Source organism: Pyxicephalus adspersus, chromosome 4 (genome assembly GCF_032062135.1).
Source record: "Pyxicephalus adspersus chromosome 4, UCB_Pads_2.0, whole genome shotgun sequence".
Lineage (NCBI taxonomy): Eukaryota > Metazoa > Chordata > Amphibia > Anura > Pyxicephalidae > Pyxicephalus > Pyxicephalus adspersus.
In genome coordinates this window covers 136459202-136476500 of record NC_092861.1, presented here as the reverse complement: position 1 = coordinate 136476500, position 17299 = coordinate 136459202, and the positions used below count along the sequence as shown (strand labels likewise).

The 17299-nt window shown below is 40.0% G+C and overlaps 2 protein-coding genes across 4 annotated transcripts in view; one reads left to right on the top strand and one right to left on the bottom strand.

Annotated features, from left to right (window-relative positions):
* The first annotated feature begins 818 nt into the window (after positions 1-818).
* LOC140329455 (homeobox protein prophet of Pit-1-like) lies at positions 819-3921 on the top strand. Its single transcript, XM_072409754.1, has 3 exons — positions 819-1064; positions 2755-2987; positions 3526-3921. Exons 1-3 carry the CDS (start codon positions 977-979, stop codon positions 3919-3921), a joined length of 717 nt encoding a protein of 238 aa, XP_072265855.1. The 5' UTR covers positions 819-976.
* Positions 3922-5893: 1972 nt separating this feature from the next.
* The window catches only part of MCFD2 (multiple coagulation factor deficiency 2, ER cargo receptor complex subunit), an 11969-nt gene continuing 563 nt past the window's right edge, over positions 5894-17299 (bottom strand). For 2 of the 3 annotated variants that reach the window (XM_072409753.1, XM_072409752.1), the window contains exons 2-4: positions 12096-12254; positions 7322-7481; positions 5894-6227 (exon numbers count right to left, since the gene is read on the bottom strand). In XM_072409753.1, the coding sequence (XP_072265854.1) occupies positions 6096-6227; positions 7322-7481; positions 12096-12247 (444 nt within the window). In that variant the 5' untranslated portion in view covers positions 12248-12254 and the 3' untranslated portion in view covers positions 5894-6095. Of the gene's footprint in view, positions 6228-7321; positions 7482-12095; positions 12255-13774; positions 13828-17299 lie in introns of those variants that run through there. The other variant, XM_072409751.1, reaches the window with a different exon arrangement.

The following is a 17299-nucleotide window of genomic DNA, read 5'->3' as shown; positions in this document are numbered from 1 at the left end:
AATAGAATAGAATAAGGATAATTGCATAGATAGATAGAATAGGAACAAATGCATATGTTAAATATGAATAGATGGATAGAAAAAGGGAGAATATTGTTGAATGCATGAACAGATTATTGGATAGATAGATATATATAAGAATGATTGCAGATATAAAGAATACAAATAGATTGATAGAATAGGTATAAATGCATGGATAGAAAGATAGATAGATAGATAGATAGATAGATGATAGATGATAGATAGATAGATAGAAAGATAGATAGAGATAGATAGATAGATAGATAGATAGATAGATAGATAGATAGATGATAGATAGATAGATAGATAGATAGATAGATAGATGATAGATAGATAGATAGATAGATAGATAGATAGATAGATGATAGATAGATAGATAGATAGATAGATAGATAGATAGATAGAATACAGAATAATGAATACATAGATTTACAGACAGAATAAGGATGAACACATAAGGATATGACAAATTGTAGGGCTACACTTCGGTGCAGTGGAATATATAGCTTTTACCATTCTCACACTGAGCACCAAGTGAAAGTACATGTTGAAGAATGACTTAACCATCCAGCACTGCTGTCACTTCATTCTGAAGATTAACAAAACAGAAACACAATGTGAGTGTAAGCCCGGTCCTTTGTCCGGTTGTCCCCGTGCCACCCACAGAGTCAGGGATGCTTATTCTCCAAACTGTATACACATTTCAGTAGGCAGAGTTTCTCCTCCTGCAGTCAATGTCTTTGGCAGGTCATAGGTTGACTTGGGGCCTGTCCTCTCCTCCTCTGATTAGCTGTAGCTCCATTTAATTAGCAGGAATGCTGTGTGATTGGTGGTCCCAACCAGCCAGAGTTGGGATGACATCACCTCGGAGCTAACTTAAAATTGTGGAAAAAAAGAATGAACTGATGCACTGCAACACCCAAACCATTGGAGGTTAGACATTGCTGGCCATAGGATGGAAGATGCAAGGATAAAAACCTCCAAAAAGAAATGTACTGATTATGAAGTCTATTCCGAAATCCCTGCTGTGACATCAACCGCTGGTGCGTAAGAAATGACCGTGATATCTATCTATCTATCTATATTCACATGCATTTCCTTTTATACTCACTTCTGCTTTCTTTTTTAAGAACTCCAAAACTGTCATTTTTATCTTGTGTTGTGTTATCAGAAACAGCAGCTGAATCGTGAGATTTGCATAATGGTACAATAGGGTTCTGTGTGTTTTTTAAACTGTTTGCAAAGACTTAAAGTGAAACTTTTTATTATTCAGGTTTTTTGTGATTTTCTTATTTCCTGGGCATATTCATAAGATATATGTTCACAATATGAGCTACAGGCCTACAGTACTTGGGCTTCCTCCACTTATCTTTTATTGCAAAAAGCCAATTTGGAGCCCATAGCAATGCTCGGAAGATGGAAAATGATGAGTTCATCAATATCATGAGATGAAGTATAGTAGATATTTGTTTATTATTCCCCTTGGTTTCTTGGTTTGTTATCAAGATAGAACAAAGAAATGTGCAGATGTCCCTAGAAGATATCCAAGCATCTATTCACCAGCCAAAAGAATGACGAGGACAATGTTGTCAGTAGGACAGAGAGTAAAGAAACATTCTAGCAGGTAGATTAGTGGAAATATAGAAGCTCTAGTCCAGTGTTTCTCAACCAGGGTTCATTCAGAGGTTTTTAGGGGTTCCTCAATAAACAATTTTTGACTTTTATGTCAGTTTAACTAACACCAATGATCCTTTTTACTATCTGTAGGGGGAACTTTCTTCCCAATGGCCAGCTATGTAATAGGGATTCTTACCACTTATCACCACACTAATAAACTGTGAGCTGTGGATATTATAATTATAGAAGGGTTCCCCCATGTTTAAAAGTTTGAGAAACACTGCACTAACCTTTTAATAATCTTGGAAAAAATTAAGGTAAATTTCTCCACTGATGAAGCTACAGCCTATCCCCGCCATTTTGCTCAAATTATTTTGTGTTTGCAATTAATGTCCTGAAACTTTACCAAAGACTTACACTTGTGACCACAGATGTAGGAGATCATTCTTAACAGAGAAAAAAATTACCAAAATGAAAATATTAATTTTGCTCAATGAGCAGCTTAGATATTTTTGTGTATACATATAGGTCTACTTTGTATTTTTTTTTTTGAGAGTTTGTGGTGCATTTATGGTAGTCTCGTTTATTTAGAGTTCTTTGTATTTGTGTTGTTATTGTTTCTTTTTGTTGTATGTCATATATATATATATATATATATATATATATATATTTGTATAGTTATGTGGTGCATTTACTTTTATATTATTTTACATTTTTTTCTGAGAAAAAACATAGAATAATAGGATGGTAGGAACCATTTAGGGCACAACAAGACCGAGATAAGACTAATGGCAACCTTGAAACCCAGCTAAAGTTTTCCTACCCCCTTGTTCCCAAAGGTATTCTCCAAAATGAAAGCCCTTGATTTTGTCGATCCCTACCTCAAATACACACAACACACAAGTGCATTTTTTTCTTGGTACTCTTAGCAAGAAGGATGAAATGCCTGCTCATATGGGTGTTCTGATATTTTGTACCATATTTATCTGCTAAACCTGATGTTTGGCTAGTTACTGGTGTCATTGGGTTATACCCAAGTCAGTTTGTTTCAAAATGTTTCCCTATAGTCCAAAAGATTTGCCCTTTGTCCTAATTGTGTCTTCTCTTTGTTCTCAGACATTCATAACTCATATAAGTCATTTCCCAATGGCTCTGGTGTGGAAAACACCACCTTAAGCAGACACGTTCCACCTCAATATCCCACCCCAACCAGACGAAGACATCGCACCACATTTAGCCAAGAACAGCTGGAGCATCTGGAGACGGCATTCAGCAAGAATCACTATCCGGATATTTACTGCCGGGAGGAACTGGCTAAGATCACCAAGCTCAATGAAGCTCGGATACAGGTGAGAGTCTTGCCATTGTGGTGAATGGTCCCTAATTGTGTTAACTTTAATGTTATTACTGCTAATTGTAAAATGAACTCCTATCCACAATTCATGAAACCTAGGAATACTAAACAGTGCTGTTATGTGTAAAATGTGCAAATCTTTATTGTTTACTCCAAAAAGAAGGTACCTTCAGGAGAAAAGCCAATATTCTAGCTACTCCAGTGGCCTACCTTCACTTCATTCCAGAGATTCAGCCCGTCAGCTTATCTTGACACTTCAGGAATTGTCAGATGTTTGTGTTCACTGCCATGCACTATGGTTTCTTCCTCCAACCCCTATGTTACCGAGACATAGGAAATGGAGCATAGAACTATGACACTTATGGATGCAATGATCTGACAAATCTCAAAGTGTTAAATACTAGAGACTGAAGGAGGCTGGAACAGAGCAGAGGTAGGAGATATGGACCCTCAAGGAGGTGGCATAAATATAATCAACAAACAGAAATGGTCTACATTTTTAACAAATACTATATAATTTCTACCAATTACAGGTTTGGTTTCAGAATCGAAGGGCAAAACATCGTAAACATGAAAGAACAAATCAGAAGTCGATGACAGCAAGTGGTATGATTGCATGTAGCAGCCTAATGCCTGGAATGTGCTCCATGCCACCTGGATCCCGCCAGTACCAGTATCCCCACACCCTGAACCACATTCCTCGCTTCACATCTATGGCACCTACAGGGTACCAGCCAGCATCGTCCGTCAGTCAGTTCATGTGTTCTAGCACACACCCCCATTTACCCGCTGCTACCCCACCCACTCGCCAACATGATGACTGGTACAATTCACTAAGGTCTATGAATTCTCCGGGCACAGGAATATCTTCATCAATGATAACCTTAACCCCAATGACTGCTATAGACCCTACGACGCCCTGGAGTTAAAATGCTTTTTGTTTTGTTTATCTGGCACAGGAATATCTTCTTCAAAGATAACCTTAACCCCAATGACTGCTACAGACCCTACGACACCCTGGAGTTAAAATGCTTTTTGTTTTGTTTATTTGGGAAAATGTGTACATGATGTAAAATAAAGAAATGTAAGAAAAAGAATATGTTGAAGTTTAGGTTATGATATATATAATTATATATTATGTCAGCAATTTCAGTATGTTTTTATGAGAATGACACTTTAATGTCCACTCACTGACCCACCTATATCTGCCCTACCCTGCTGCTCCATTGGTCCAGAAGTCAAACATCATGTGGTTTATGATGCCATTCCTTGTATGACATTGTTCGGCCCAGCTATTGGGCTCCAGCCACAACCACTGCATTATAGGTGGAGGCCACTTGCACAGCCGTGCCAGACACATCCTGTATTGCCAAACTATCTCAGTATTATTATTATATCAGTAGCTTTTAGCTGTAAGGCAGAAGTGACCTAGGTGACTGTAAAACTCCCTGATCCCTTCTATTGCTCACCAATGCCTGACCCTGCATGATCCAAGGACTCAGGTGCAGGTCCAATATGACTAGCCGAGAAGGACCAGTGAAAATCTATTCACAAATCGTTGCTTTGTTAAGTGTCCCTGCAAGCATTCAAGGTTTGGAACTGCCAAGCCCTTTATACCCTGTCTCTCTCTAAATAAATGTAAATATATTGTAGTTGTTGTGTGCAATGAAATTCAGTTTTGTGTATTTTCTACAACATATATAGGTTTATATATCACAGGCCTGAGACAAGTGTGGCATGGTAAGGGTGAAGGTGTAAAGACCACAGCACAGCAACACACAAAACCTTATTCTAGCATGGGGAGGTAAAAATAGTTTGGAGCTATGTTGTCTCCATGCCAGGGTGGCTTGCATTGTAGCTGAAACCATGAAACTCCCATCATGGGGAAACCATAAATTCAATACTGTTTCAAGAAATTTTAAAGAAAAATGTAAAGAAAGCGAGATAATCAAGACAAGACAATATTATTCTAGTTTGTTAATAATGTACTCCTGGAAGTATTGTCTTTTTCTAGAACTGTATTAAACCAATACATCTACATGGAAACAAACTGGAGGACCTTTGTATAAGTAACTGGTTTAGGTTTAAAGTAACAATAAGGTGTAGAACTTGTTTTTCAATATTGAATAGTGAGGAAGGTTAATTTACGTTTTGCTGTTATGTTCTGTTCATATTCTGCCCTAAATACACAACATGAGAAAGGAAAGAAAAACTCTATATAGTAAATGGCATTTCCAACCTAAAACAGCTGTCACTGAAACAAGAAACTCCATTGTAAGCTTTAACCCTACCTTGATTTGCTGATAACTAATATTATGGATTTTCCATCACTGGGACAAATTGTGTGTCACCACTGTAGGCATTCTGCTTCACAACAAAAAAAAATTGAAAGAGCTTCCAATCCTTTCCTGCTGGAAAACTATAGAAAACGATTAATTTAGTACCTAATTATTTTTGTTTATATTACAAAGGGTGTAAGCATTTGAATTATACCTTGTATCACCCACTGCACAGCCAAGCTTACATTAGGAGAAAGGGGGAGGGCAGTTGTGCTGCAATGCTCATGTGCTAATAAAGGACTTACAGGATGAAAGAGCACAGTGTTGCTATATCTTCATTCACTGTACAATGACAAGGAGAGAAGAAGACCTGTAGGTGTAACTTCACTGCACCTTCCAGCTCTCTCAATCATTTAGGGAATCTAAATATTGCCCATACACTCTCTTCATTGCAGATTAGAAAAAGCAGGATCCTACCCTGACAAACAAGTCCCTATACATCACTGCAAGGCACCATGACAGCCTCGCTCTAAAATCCCGCTCTAGCCTACCAATAGAAGGGAGGAACGTATATTATGGTGGCATTAGGCTCATTTTACTCTGAAAAAAAAGTTAAGGCAAATTAAGGAAACTTTAAAGACCTGTATTTTTGTTTAAAGTACATCATGTTCTTGTATAAATTAAACCATTAAAAACAGCCACAGAATGTCCCAGCTGTGCAGCGACACATAATACAGACCACACAACCGCACGTGATACCACACTACTAGAAAAACACTTAGATTGATCTAGTTCTAGTTCTAGAAGAAAATAGGCTCAAGTCTTTATTCTAATGATTTTGCAAATTCTGCATAATCAATATATCCATCGTTATTCAAATCATCGTCCTTGAGAACGTCATCTACCAGGGTGGTCAGTTCTGTCTCGTCTATTCCTTGTGCATGGTCTGCGCTCCCCTAAAATGAAGGCATAAAGAGAGGTTGTTAGACCTTTCTATCATCCACACAGCTGTTCAACAAAACCCCATTGCTCTGCTAACATAAAATATAGAATTACACTCCTATTGTGTATATTTAGACAAAGCTTTGGATACAGTAAGGAAGGGTTCAAATCTACTGTATGTCTTTATCAGGAGACTTCCCTTCATCTCCTGTTCTACAGATGCACCATTTCAGCCATAGTGGTCATCAGGACAAATAAAGGAGCAAACCTTTCAAAATTTTGCCTTTATCTACATTATGCTAAAGTTTTATCTGCTAATAAGTTTCTTTCCCTGGTTTGTCCTTCCCCACGGTCATCAACATGCCATTTGTAAATTGAAACCTTTCGGTTTTTATTATATAACCTTTCATATCTGAGTACATCACAGAACTCTGCTCACAAACTATCAGCTTTAATGAAAGCATAGTGCTAACTCCTGGAGAAAGTTATGCAAACATGAAAATGCTTTGATGGATGGATGCCAGTCTAATGGGCATTCCTAGGTGGACTGCATTTGCAATGAAAGGGGTGAACAGGAAAGGGCTGGAGATGATACTGTATATCCCTCAGCCAGGAAATTAGGTGGCTCTATCAAACATGCTGCAGCTTCTAATGGACATAAAAGCCAAATTGGGGGGGGATCAACTAAGAGTTTAGGCTAAGTTCAGAAGGATGGTTTTCTACAAAGAAATCACTGTGGTTTCTGCTGCCAACCGCCCAAAGCCCTGATTATTAATAAAATGAATTGGAAAGGTTGGAATCCATCTTTGTCCAGGTATTTGATTGTAGTCCCAGTCTTTGACACTCTATGTAGCATTTCAGGGAACTCTGCTGTTCAAATCATTTCCATACACTCCTTACATCTTCTTCTCCCTACAATCACATATGCCTGTCAAGACGCTACTGAAAGCTCCTGGACACCTAGCAGGTAAAAATGGGTGATCACGAGCAGTTAACAAAGCCAATGTGAAGCCTTAAGCTGTTTACTTGAACTAAACAACCAAAACTTCTTTTGTAGATCATCCCCACTGTGTGTGTGATTAGCAGACAATGATTTCTGTATACTGACCGATTTGTGTACATGAGAGATAGCCGTTGCTAGCTCCAGACCGTCCAATAAATTGTTGCCATCATAATCGTGCATCTTGAAGTAATGAAGCTGCAGCTCCTGTGGGGACATCTCTGACTCCGGCCTATTTACAACTCCATCTAAATGCTCCATGATATGGCTGAGGACAAAAAGTCATAAAAATAAATTTAATCTCAGATCATTTAGTGACAAGATTTTTTTTATTTTCTAGGTTTTCATTAGGAAGGCCGGGGTAAGATAGAATAATAAGTTAGAATAATATGTTTCCTATAGTTTTATCCAATGCTTGGATATAGTAGTTTGCACAGCTCTGGATGTTCACTGCAAAATATAATGGACAAAGCATATCAAAATACACTATCTTGCCAAACTTATGATGGCCTTCCTACAAAATATTAAGTTCAAGTGCACAAATCCAACACTATATTGGAATAGTTAAATAGTTGATGTGGAGGACCTGCATAGAACCCTGGCCTTGATTCTACAAAAAACCTTTGGTGTCCAAACTTTTTGCAAAGAGGGCCAGATTTGGTGGTGAAAATGTGTGGGGGCCGACCATTCAGCACGTACTCAGGGTTAGTGTGGGCATGGTCTGCACGGGTCCCGCACAACACACGCCCGCCAGGGTGCAATGAGGGATTCCCTGTGCACGGAGTACGGTGTCACTGCTGGCTCAGTGCAGAGCACGTTCTTAAAATCAGAGTGGGCATGCTCTGTGCGGATCCCACACAGCACACGCCCACTATATTGACGTTGGGGATTCCCTGTGCACACATGGGGACTCCCGTCCTGCCGAATATGCCTGCCGAGTAGCGGGCCGATAATTGCAAGGCGGTTGATCAACTCTAATGAAATATAAAATAGCTTTTTTTACATGCATGTATTTTATACTGTGGTCAACAGTGCTGGATTTTGTGACAGAGGCTGTGAGCCAGTGGAAATCTGAACATGGGCCGCAATTGGCCCCCCGGAACAGACTTTGGACATGCCTGGTTTAAACTGAAACATCAACTGTATGCCAAACCTTATATTAAAAACTTTTAGGATAAACCGAAACGTCGCCTGTGAGTCAGAAAACAAAAATGTAATATATTACCTAACAGTTCCTAAATGTGGTGGCTGCATCCAACATCAGTATCTTTTCTCACAATAGGCCCAATTTCAACAAACACACCATAGAATATCATGGAAAGCCTTCCCAGGACAATGGAGGCATTCAAGACACATTCATACTATAGCCATGGTTTTGGAATTTGAAGTCCAGCATGCTCATAGGTCAGGTGGCATAATGCAAGTGCAACTTTTCCATAATAAATCATAACAGTAAAGCTTATAATTAAAGTTCAGTGTTATCTGTAGCCAGAAAGCCCGGAAGCACATTGATTCAGCTCTGCTTAGTTCTAGACTGGTGATTCCAGCAATAATTGTCTGACTGAGGGCACTGGGACAAGAAAGCAATCCCGGCTCTGTGTTAAATGACAAAGAGGACTCAAGAATAGGATAATTCCAAAACAATATACAACACCACATTAATTTTAAAGCCATGAAATTATTTCAGTAATGTAATTTTCTGAAATCAGACGTGCAGTGGGAAAGTCTGCACTATCACTTGATGCTACTGATGGTTCTATGTATAGAGATAAGGCAAATATTGTTATGTTTTAAAATCTCTACAATTTTGTTTTACTCTAACCTAAACTTCAATGGGTAAAAGATGCAAGCATTAGAAGGCTACTATGTCAGCTGTCTCAGGGTTCTTCACATCTTTGAGAATTATGAGCCCCTTGCAATGGATATCATAGTTCGGCACTATATGATATTTAATATTTGCACTAACAGAGTTCAGTTTACATGAGATTTAATCCTTTTCTCTGGGACAGGTAGTACAGATACACAGAGGTTTAGCAGAATGCCAAAACAAATTGTACAATCTGTGAAAGTAGAGGACAGGGGGATATAGGCAGGTACAAAGTAAAGACTGGAATATGGAATGTAAGGGGGACTTACAAATCTAATGACCTCTAAAGTTTTTTTATAGTAAAATAAAAACGTGGAGCTTTAAAGCTGAGCACTGTGTGCCATGTTATCTCTAGCTGAATGCCATAGCCTAAAAATTTTCTAGGGTTCTAATGAACATCTGGCATTTCCATTTAAAACACCCCAGGAGCGTGTGCTGTTTCTTCTTAATTAATTCGAATCACAACGATGTTCACCAGTCTCAGGGGTAAGCACCATGCAGGGTACAGGGCATGGATCACAACTGTACAACCAATACTTTTGAGTAAAGTTACCATTTTAGATGTACCCTCATTGTTTATGTTGATGGGACTGAATATGAAAAATGTAGCCAAGATGATATTAAAGCATTTTAATTACATTCACTGCAGAGGAAAGAAGCGTATTTGAAGATAACAGAGCAGAACTCATTAGATAACCAAACTCTTAATGTTTGAAAGACCAGTGCACTTTTAATAAACAGTGGACAAGTCTACTATCCTTGAGCCTGCTAACAAAACATAACTCACAACTCTTTTTTAGGCCCGGGAACAGAGAGACTTGGAGAATGGCCCCATTACAAGTCTATGGGCTGAGGAGGCCATGGCTTTTATACTGGGGTACGTATGCAGTTTGGTTGGGGTTCAAACTTAAGGAGAGGGTGGAATAAAGTTCCACTTTTAAGAATAGACATTCAGGCAAGGTAATATTTCAGAAAGGGACAGATTATCTATCTTCTGCAATATTCTCTCCTACCTGTCAGACTGCTCTGGGTATCTGGCAAAAAGCTTAGCTGCACATGTGCAGTGTTAGCTTTGGTTGCCAGGATAACCAGCAATCTTGGCTTCCTAAGTGTGCTGGGAATGAATGATCTCCTACTTACATCACCCCAGCCCAGGAAATCCAGATGGCCAAAGATACCCTACAGCAGCGGTCCCCAACCCCTGGGCTGCAGACCAGTGCCGATCCGTGGCTGATCAGTTGGGGGCCGCAAAAGACAGGAGGCAGAGGCTACCGCTGCCAGTGGCCCCGCTTACACTGCTTTAAAGCTAGTGACAATATGACAGCGGGACCACAGCAGTTCTCCTCACACTGCTTACACAGGAGCTGCTGAGAATGGCAAAGCAATGTACAGTTAGGTCTATAAATATTTGGACAGAAACAACATTTTTCTAATTTGGTTCACACATATTCCACAATTCATTTTAAATGAAACAACTCAGATGCAGTTGAACTGCAGACTTTCAGCTTTAATTCAGTGAGTTGAACAAAAAGATTGCATAAAAATGTGGGGAATTAAAGCCTTTTTTTAGACAATCACTTCATTTCAGGGGCCCAAAGTAATTGGACAATTGACTCAAAGGCTATTTATGGGCTGGTGTGGGCAATTCCTTCGTTATGTCATTATATTTTAGGCAGATAAAAGGCCTGGAGTTGATTTGAAAGAAGATTTTGCTGTGAACAGACAACATGCGATCAAAGGAGCTCTCCATGCAGGTGAAACAAGCAATCCTTAAGCTGCAAAAACAGAAAAAACCCATCCGAGAAATTGCTACAATATTAGGAGTGGAAAAATCTACAGTTTGGTACATCATGAGAAAGAAACAAAGCACTGGTGAACTCAGCAACGCCAAAAGACATGGACGTCCATGGAAGACAACAGTGATGGATGATCGCTGAATCATTTTCAAGATGAAGAGAAACCCCTTCACAACAGCCAACCAAGTGAACAACATTCTCCAGGAAATAGGCATATCGAAAGGCTAGATTGGACTTTGCTCAAAAATATCTAAAAAAGCCATCACAGTTCTGGAAAAACATTCTTTGGACAGATGAAACCAAGATCAACCAGAATGATGGCAAGAAAAAAGTATAGAGAAGGCGTGGAACAGCGCATGACCCAAAGCATAGCACATCATCTGTAAAACATGGCGGAGGCAGTGTGGTGGCTTAGGTGTGCATGGGTGCCATGGCACTGGGACACTAATGTTTATCCATGATGTGACACAGGACAGAAGCAGACAAATTAATTCTGAGGTGTTCAGAGACATACTGTCTGCTCAAATCCAGCTAAATGCAGTCACATTTATTGGGAGGCATTTCATGTGCCAGCAAAGGGTTTTCAAACAAGTATTAGAAATGAATATTTTATTTTCAGCTTTTTATTTTGTCCAATTACCTTTGAGCCCCTAAAATAAAGTGATTGTGTAAAAAAGGCTTTAGTTCCTCACATTATTATGCAATCTTTTTGTTCAACCCACTGAGTTAAAGCTGAAAGCCTGCAGTTCAACTACATCTGAGTTGTTTCATTTAAAATATTGTGGTAATGTACAGAACCAAAATTAGAAAAAAAGTTGTCTTTGTCCAAATATTTATGGACCGAACTGTATGTAAGGTTTACACTCCTCTGCCATCTGGCAGCACACCGACTCTCTTACACTACTCGGCTATTCTCAGCTAGTGTAATGAAAGGAGGCCGAGTTGCTGAGAATAGCAGAGTAATGTAAGCTGTAAATATACCGGGCCAACATTTTTTTCTATGTTACCAGGCCCTGCTGTCAGAAAGGTTGGGGACCACTGATCTACAGAAGGAGAAGAAAGAAGAAGATGGCGGCGCATTACGAGGGAACAAGAAGAGGTGAATGACTCGGGTTCAGTTCTGCATTCTTCATTACGTGCCACCTCTGTTGTAAAGGCTGTTTGCGAGTTAGTAAAGTTCACACTAAAACCCTAGACTACAATATTGTACAATACTCACTCTTTATCCTGTATCACATTCTTGTCAAAGCGAGAGCCTGCGTGATGCTCCTCTTGCACTTCGGGGTGTGCATGTTCTTCTGCCAATGTGGAAAGTGTTAACACAGCAGAAAGCAGAAAACAAAAGACATACAAATTCCTGCAGCCCATCATGATTTTCCTATGAGGAGACAGTAAAGAAATTAACCAAATCAAAATGATGTTCTAGCAATATCCTCTAATAATACAAATAATTGGTATTAAATAAATTCAATACATTTGTTCAATAGGAAACACATCTGAAAAGCTGTCCTGTAGTGAATGTCAGATTCATCCTTTATTAACAGGTCCCTTTTATTTTGTTATTGACTATTATCTAATATCTGCTTTAAGTCACTTCTCTCTATTCTGGCTGAGAAATGAGCGGCGATGTGCAGCTTTACTCACTACATGGAGGGATTTTACTAACAAAATGTTTCCATATATCCCATTCTATTGTGTGATAATTCCCCCACCTCTTAGAGTGTAAGCTCTTCTGGGCAAGGTCCTCTTCTCCTCCTGTGTCACTGTCAGTATCTGTCTGTCATTTGCAACCCCTATTTATTGTACAGCACTGAGTGATATGTTGGCACTATATAAATACTGTTTAATAAAAATAATAATTTACGGGTACAGTTCAGCCCTCTGTAACCAATTAGGGTGCCATCTTAATATCTTTCAAAGTAACTCTTAAAAACACACAAATAAAAGGTTTAGGAGTTTGCATTGCAGAAACAATGACTGTTTTGTGTAATATGGGACCGGTAACACATAGGAAGGGTGTGTGACTGCAGACGCCGACTATATAATGATGAAATCCTGAAAGCTGTGTAGCAACACCATTAAAATACTTGGGTGTGCATCACTCATACATTAGAGAGATTCCAAGAAGGAGGTAAAATCGGTGAGCTACTAAGGTGATAGGAGAGCAGAACTGACTGATCCTTATAGAAGATTCCTGCACCACAGCACATTTATGCGGGGTTTGTCTTTAGACAAAGTTTGCTTATCAAGGAGTTTATCTTATGCAGTACTAGGTATGAACCCATCTGCATGCAGTTTGTATTTCCGCCCTGTGCTTGTGTGGGTTTTCTTTCGGCCACTCTGGTTTCCTCCCACATCCCACCGGTATCCCAAAAATATACCAGTAGGTAATTGGTTTCCCACATCCTGCAACTGTCATGTAGGCTAACATTTGTTTGCAGTTCAGTCTCTGCAATAAACAGGATGACATTGCTTGAAGTATGTATTACAAAACTTTTTGATTGTTTGGTCTATGAACACATACTGTCCGGGGTGAGGTCAACCCCAGGGGTCTGCACAATGCGGGGGACATCGGTGCGCTGTTATACAAAATGCACCAACACCATCGGAATTAATTTCCTCTTTATTAACACAACCATGTGATTCCCACCCAATGGACTGCACAGAGCTGATGCCGCACCTTCTAGTTGAATACTCATAGGAATCTATGAAGGATTTACAGCAAGCTCATATCATACAGATCCTGGTATTATGATCATTGAACTGAATTCTCCTGGTGAAGAAAAAGTTCAACTTCATAAACACATGAAGTGACCAAATGTATTGATTAAAAGAAGAATTGAACTTGTTGGTGGGTGGAAAGTTCTGCCACAATCAGCAGGTAAGCACAACACATACTTTCCTGTGTGCAGCCACCCTGAAGGACCAGGACCCATCACTGCTTCTTCCCCAACAGCTCCATGGCAAACTTCTGAGAGCACGGTGAACCGCTACTGCAACGAAGAGCCACCAAGAACCAGGGATATTTTTTTTTTGCATGTCTTATTATTAATTAGCTCAACTCCCTGGTGACTTTTTGTTTTGTTTTTTTAGTTTAAGTCCGCTTTAATATTTAGTACAGTTGAAGTCCGCTTTAATAATCAGTACAATGATATTCATATAGATTGGGGAGCACGCATGGTGAATGCAATATTTTAAAACAATCGGTAAAAAAAATTCCCAAAAGCCTCAAAATGCAGCAAACATTAGATAAGACTTTTCTGTCCTTTTTAACATGGGGAAACCCTCAAAATAACTTTCAGGTCTTCAGGGAACCCCGACTATATTTACTATATCCACAGCTCGCAGAATATTAGCATGGTGGTCAGTAGGAAGAATTCCTCTTACATTGCTGGCCATTGGGAAGAATGTCACCCTTACATAAAGCCAAAACGATCACTGGTGTCACTTAAATCAAGAGACAAAATGTTCAAGGAACCTCTAGCAATCTGTGGGAACCCTAGTTAGATATTGTAGGTGGTCTGATATCTAAATGTCTGTAACCAATCCTTTAAATCCACATTTATATAACTAATAAGGATCCAGAATTGAAGAGAATAGAATACACCAGTCAGAGCTTCTATACAAGGCTACTGTTTCCAGGTAAAACGTGTATAACAGTGCCAATAATGCTTGGAGCCGTCTGCTCTCCTGGCTGCACTTGCCTATAGGAAGGCCCTAGGTCTCTACAAAGCTCTTTCATCTGCTTTTCTTTAAAATACTTAAAAAAAAAAATCAATGTTTAAAAAATAGGTCACATGTGAAGTACATGATAAATAAGGAAGGAGAAAGGGCTTTCAAAGTCAAACACTTAGACCTGGGCTCCTGCTTGCTGATCTTACAAATACTTTGTCACATTTACTTTGGCACAAGGGACACGCTCCTGAGTAAAGGAGAAGCTGTATTTAATTACTTGGCAGGAAAGGAAACAAATAAAGAACAAGTGATTGTGCAGCAAGACTTTAACAAGAAAATAATTTAGAAGAGTCTAATGTGTGACATGATGGGGACATGAGGATTGTAATAACGTACAGAGGTGCCTATCACAATGGTGATAGGATGCAATAATATAATTCCACAAAGATGCAGAGATACGGAGGTGCTGATCATTTAGTACAGTTAGACATGAAAATAAAGCTTAAAATATGAAACCAGCTTTTCCTGCAATATTCAGCATAGTGCAGATTTCTCTTGCAGTACCTTTTTCTGCCACTTAATGCCCTCAGTCTTGTGTCTGGCAATATTCAAACCCACTTACTCTGAGACCAGGTCATTCCGGACCTATCCCAGCCTGCGGTTGGACAGCAAAATGAGAAGTAGTACAGGGATAAGCTTCTCTCTCTGTCAACATGCTTTTTCCTCCAATCAGCATGCTTCTTGTCATAAATTGAACTGATTGACAACCTATGCTGCTTCTGTTCACTATCTGTCCCTGCTATACAAGGATAGCAAAAAGCTGACCAGGTTTACCAAGTATCCCCGAGTATCCATCAAAACCTTCAGCTAAACTTTGACCCTTTTATCTCTCAGCATGGCGTAAGCCATCACTGTCAGTGTCATAGGTCAGCTTCAGTTCTTGGCTGTGCTTCACATGAGCCTGACACGCTGGCACATTTAGGGACTTACACAGCTTGAAATAAAATCAATATACATTTGTTGATGTATAAAAATCACAAAGATGCATTCCTCTGTGTGTTTTATATCCTTCACCTGTAATCTTAGGCTCAACCCAGGTGCCTTGAGTCACAGACTGACCCGGATCCAGCATGAAGCCAGGAAAGTCTGCAAATTCTGAATTCTTGTTCATCATACTTGCTTCGGGTCAGCCATTGACTTGGCAGAATGATGAACTCTGCCCGGGGCCCAAAAATAACAAGTCAGCCATGGCAGCTTCTGCGTCTTCCTCCCTGTACCGTGTATATCGGTCATTATTCTTCAGGAGACTCAGGATACAGAACTATACAGGTGTATGCAGCAATATGCCAGGATCACCAAGGTGGGCCATGGCATCTAACAATGACCCAGATTCTCAGTAGAAAGTCACAGCATCCAGGCTGGCAGAGGGGTAAAGTAATGCCAACCAGGCTAGTAAGTCTAATGGCCCCACTGGCTGGTTAGGACAGAAAGTAATAGCACCCAGGTTGGTAGTAAAAGTATTGGCGCACAATTTGGCAGATAGATCGTAATGACACCCAAATGAAAAAATGGCATCCAGGTAAGCAATAGCAGTTAGGCAGGGTATGGGTAGAAAGAAGTGCTGCCATGCTGGAATTAAAGGTAATGGCACCCAGGCTGGTATGGGAAGAGCAGAATGGCACCCAGGCTGGTACATGGACTCAGGATGTCAGTAAATGTAAAAGGACCCAAGCTAGAATGAGTAAAATATAATAGCACCCAGGCTGGTATAGGAAGAACAGAATAGCAGTTAGAATGGGTATCGGTAAAAAGAAATGGCACCCAGTCTGGCAGTAAAGGTAATGCCACAAAGTTTGGCAGGCAGTAATGATAATTTTAATACCAGGATTACAAAGTAATGGCACCTAGGCTGGTATGGGAAGAATATAAAAGCACCAAGGCTGGTACAAGTAGAAAGTAATAGCACCCAGGTTGGTATGGTAACAGAATGGCACCTACGCTAGCACCAAATAGAAAGTAATGACATCAGACTGGCAGTAAAAGTAATGGCACCCTGGCTGGTACAGGTGGAATGTAATGGCACCTAGGGTGGTATGAGAAGAACAGAATGGCACCCATGTTAGTAAAATCAGGTAGGCAGGGTATGGATAGAAAGAAGTGTCTGCCATGCTGGAAGTAAAGGTAATGGCACCCAGGCTGGTACATGCAGAAAGTAATGGTACCTAGGATGTCAGGAAAAATAAGAGGACCCAAACTATAATAGGTACAATATAAGAACACCCAGGCTGGTATGGGAAGAACGGAATGGCACCCAGGCTGGCAATAATAGCAGTTAGGTCTTGTATGGGTAGAACCATGATGGTACAGGTAGAAAATAATGGCACCCAGGCTGGCAGTAAAAGTAATGGTACAATGTTTGCCACACAGTAATGATAACTTAAATGCCTAAAAAGTACAAAGTAATGTCATCTAGGCTGGCATATAGAATATAAAAGAACCCAGGATGATACGAGTAAAATAAAATGGCACCTAGGGCGGTATAGGAAGACCAGAATGGCACCCAGGCTGGCAATAATAGCAGTTAGGCTGGGTATGGGTAGAAAGGAATGGCATCGGGCTGGCAGCAAATGTACCAGGCTGGCAATAAAAAGTGATGGCACCCAGGCTGCTACAGGTGGAATGTCATGGCACCCGGGCTGGTAAGGGAAGAACAGAATGGCACCCAGGCTGGTAAGGGAAGAACAGAAT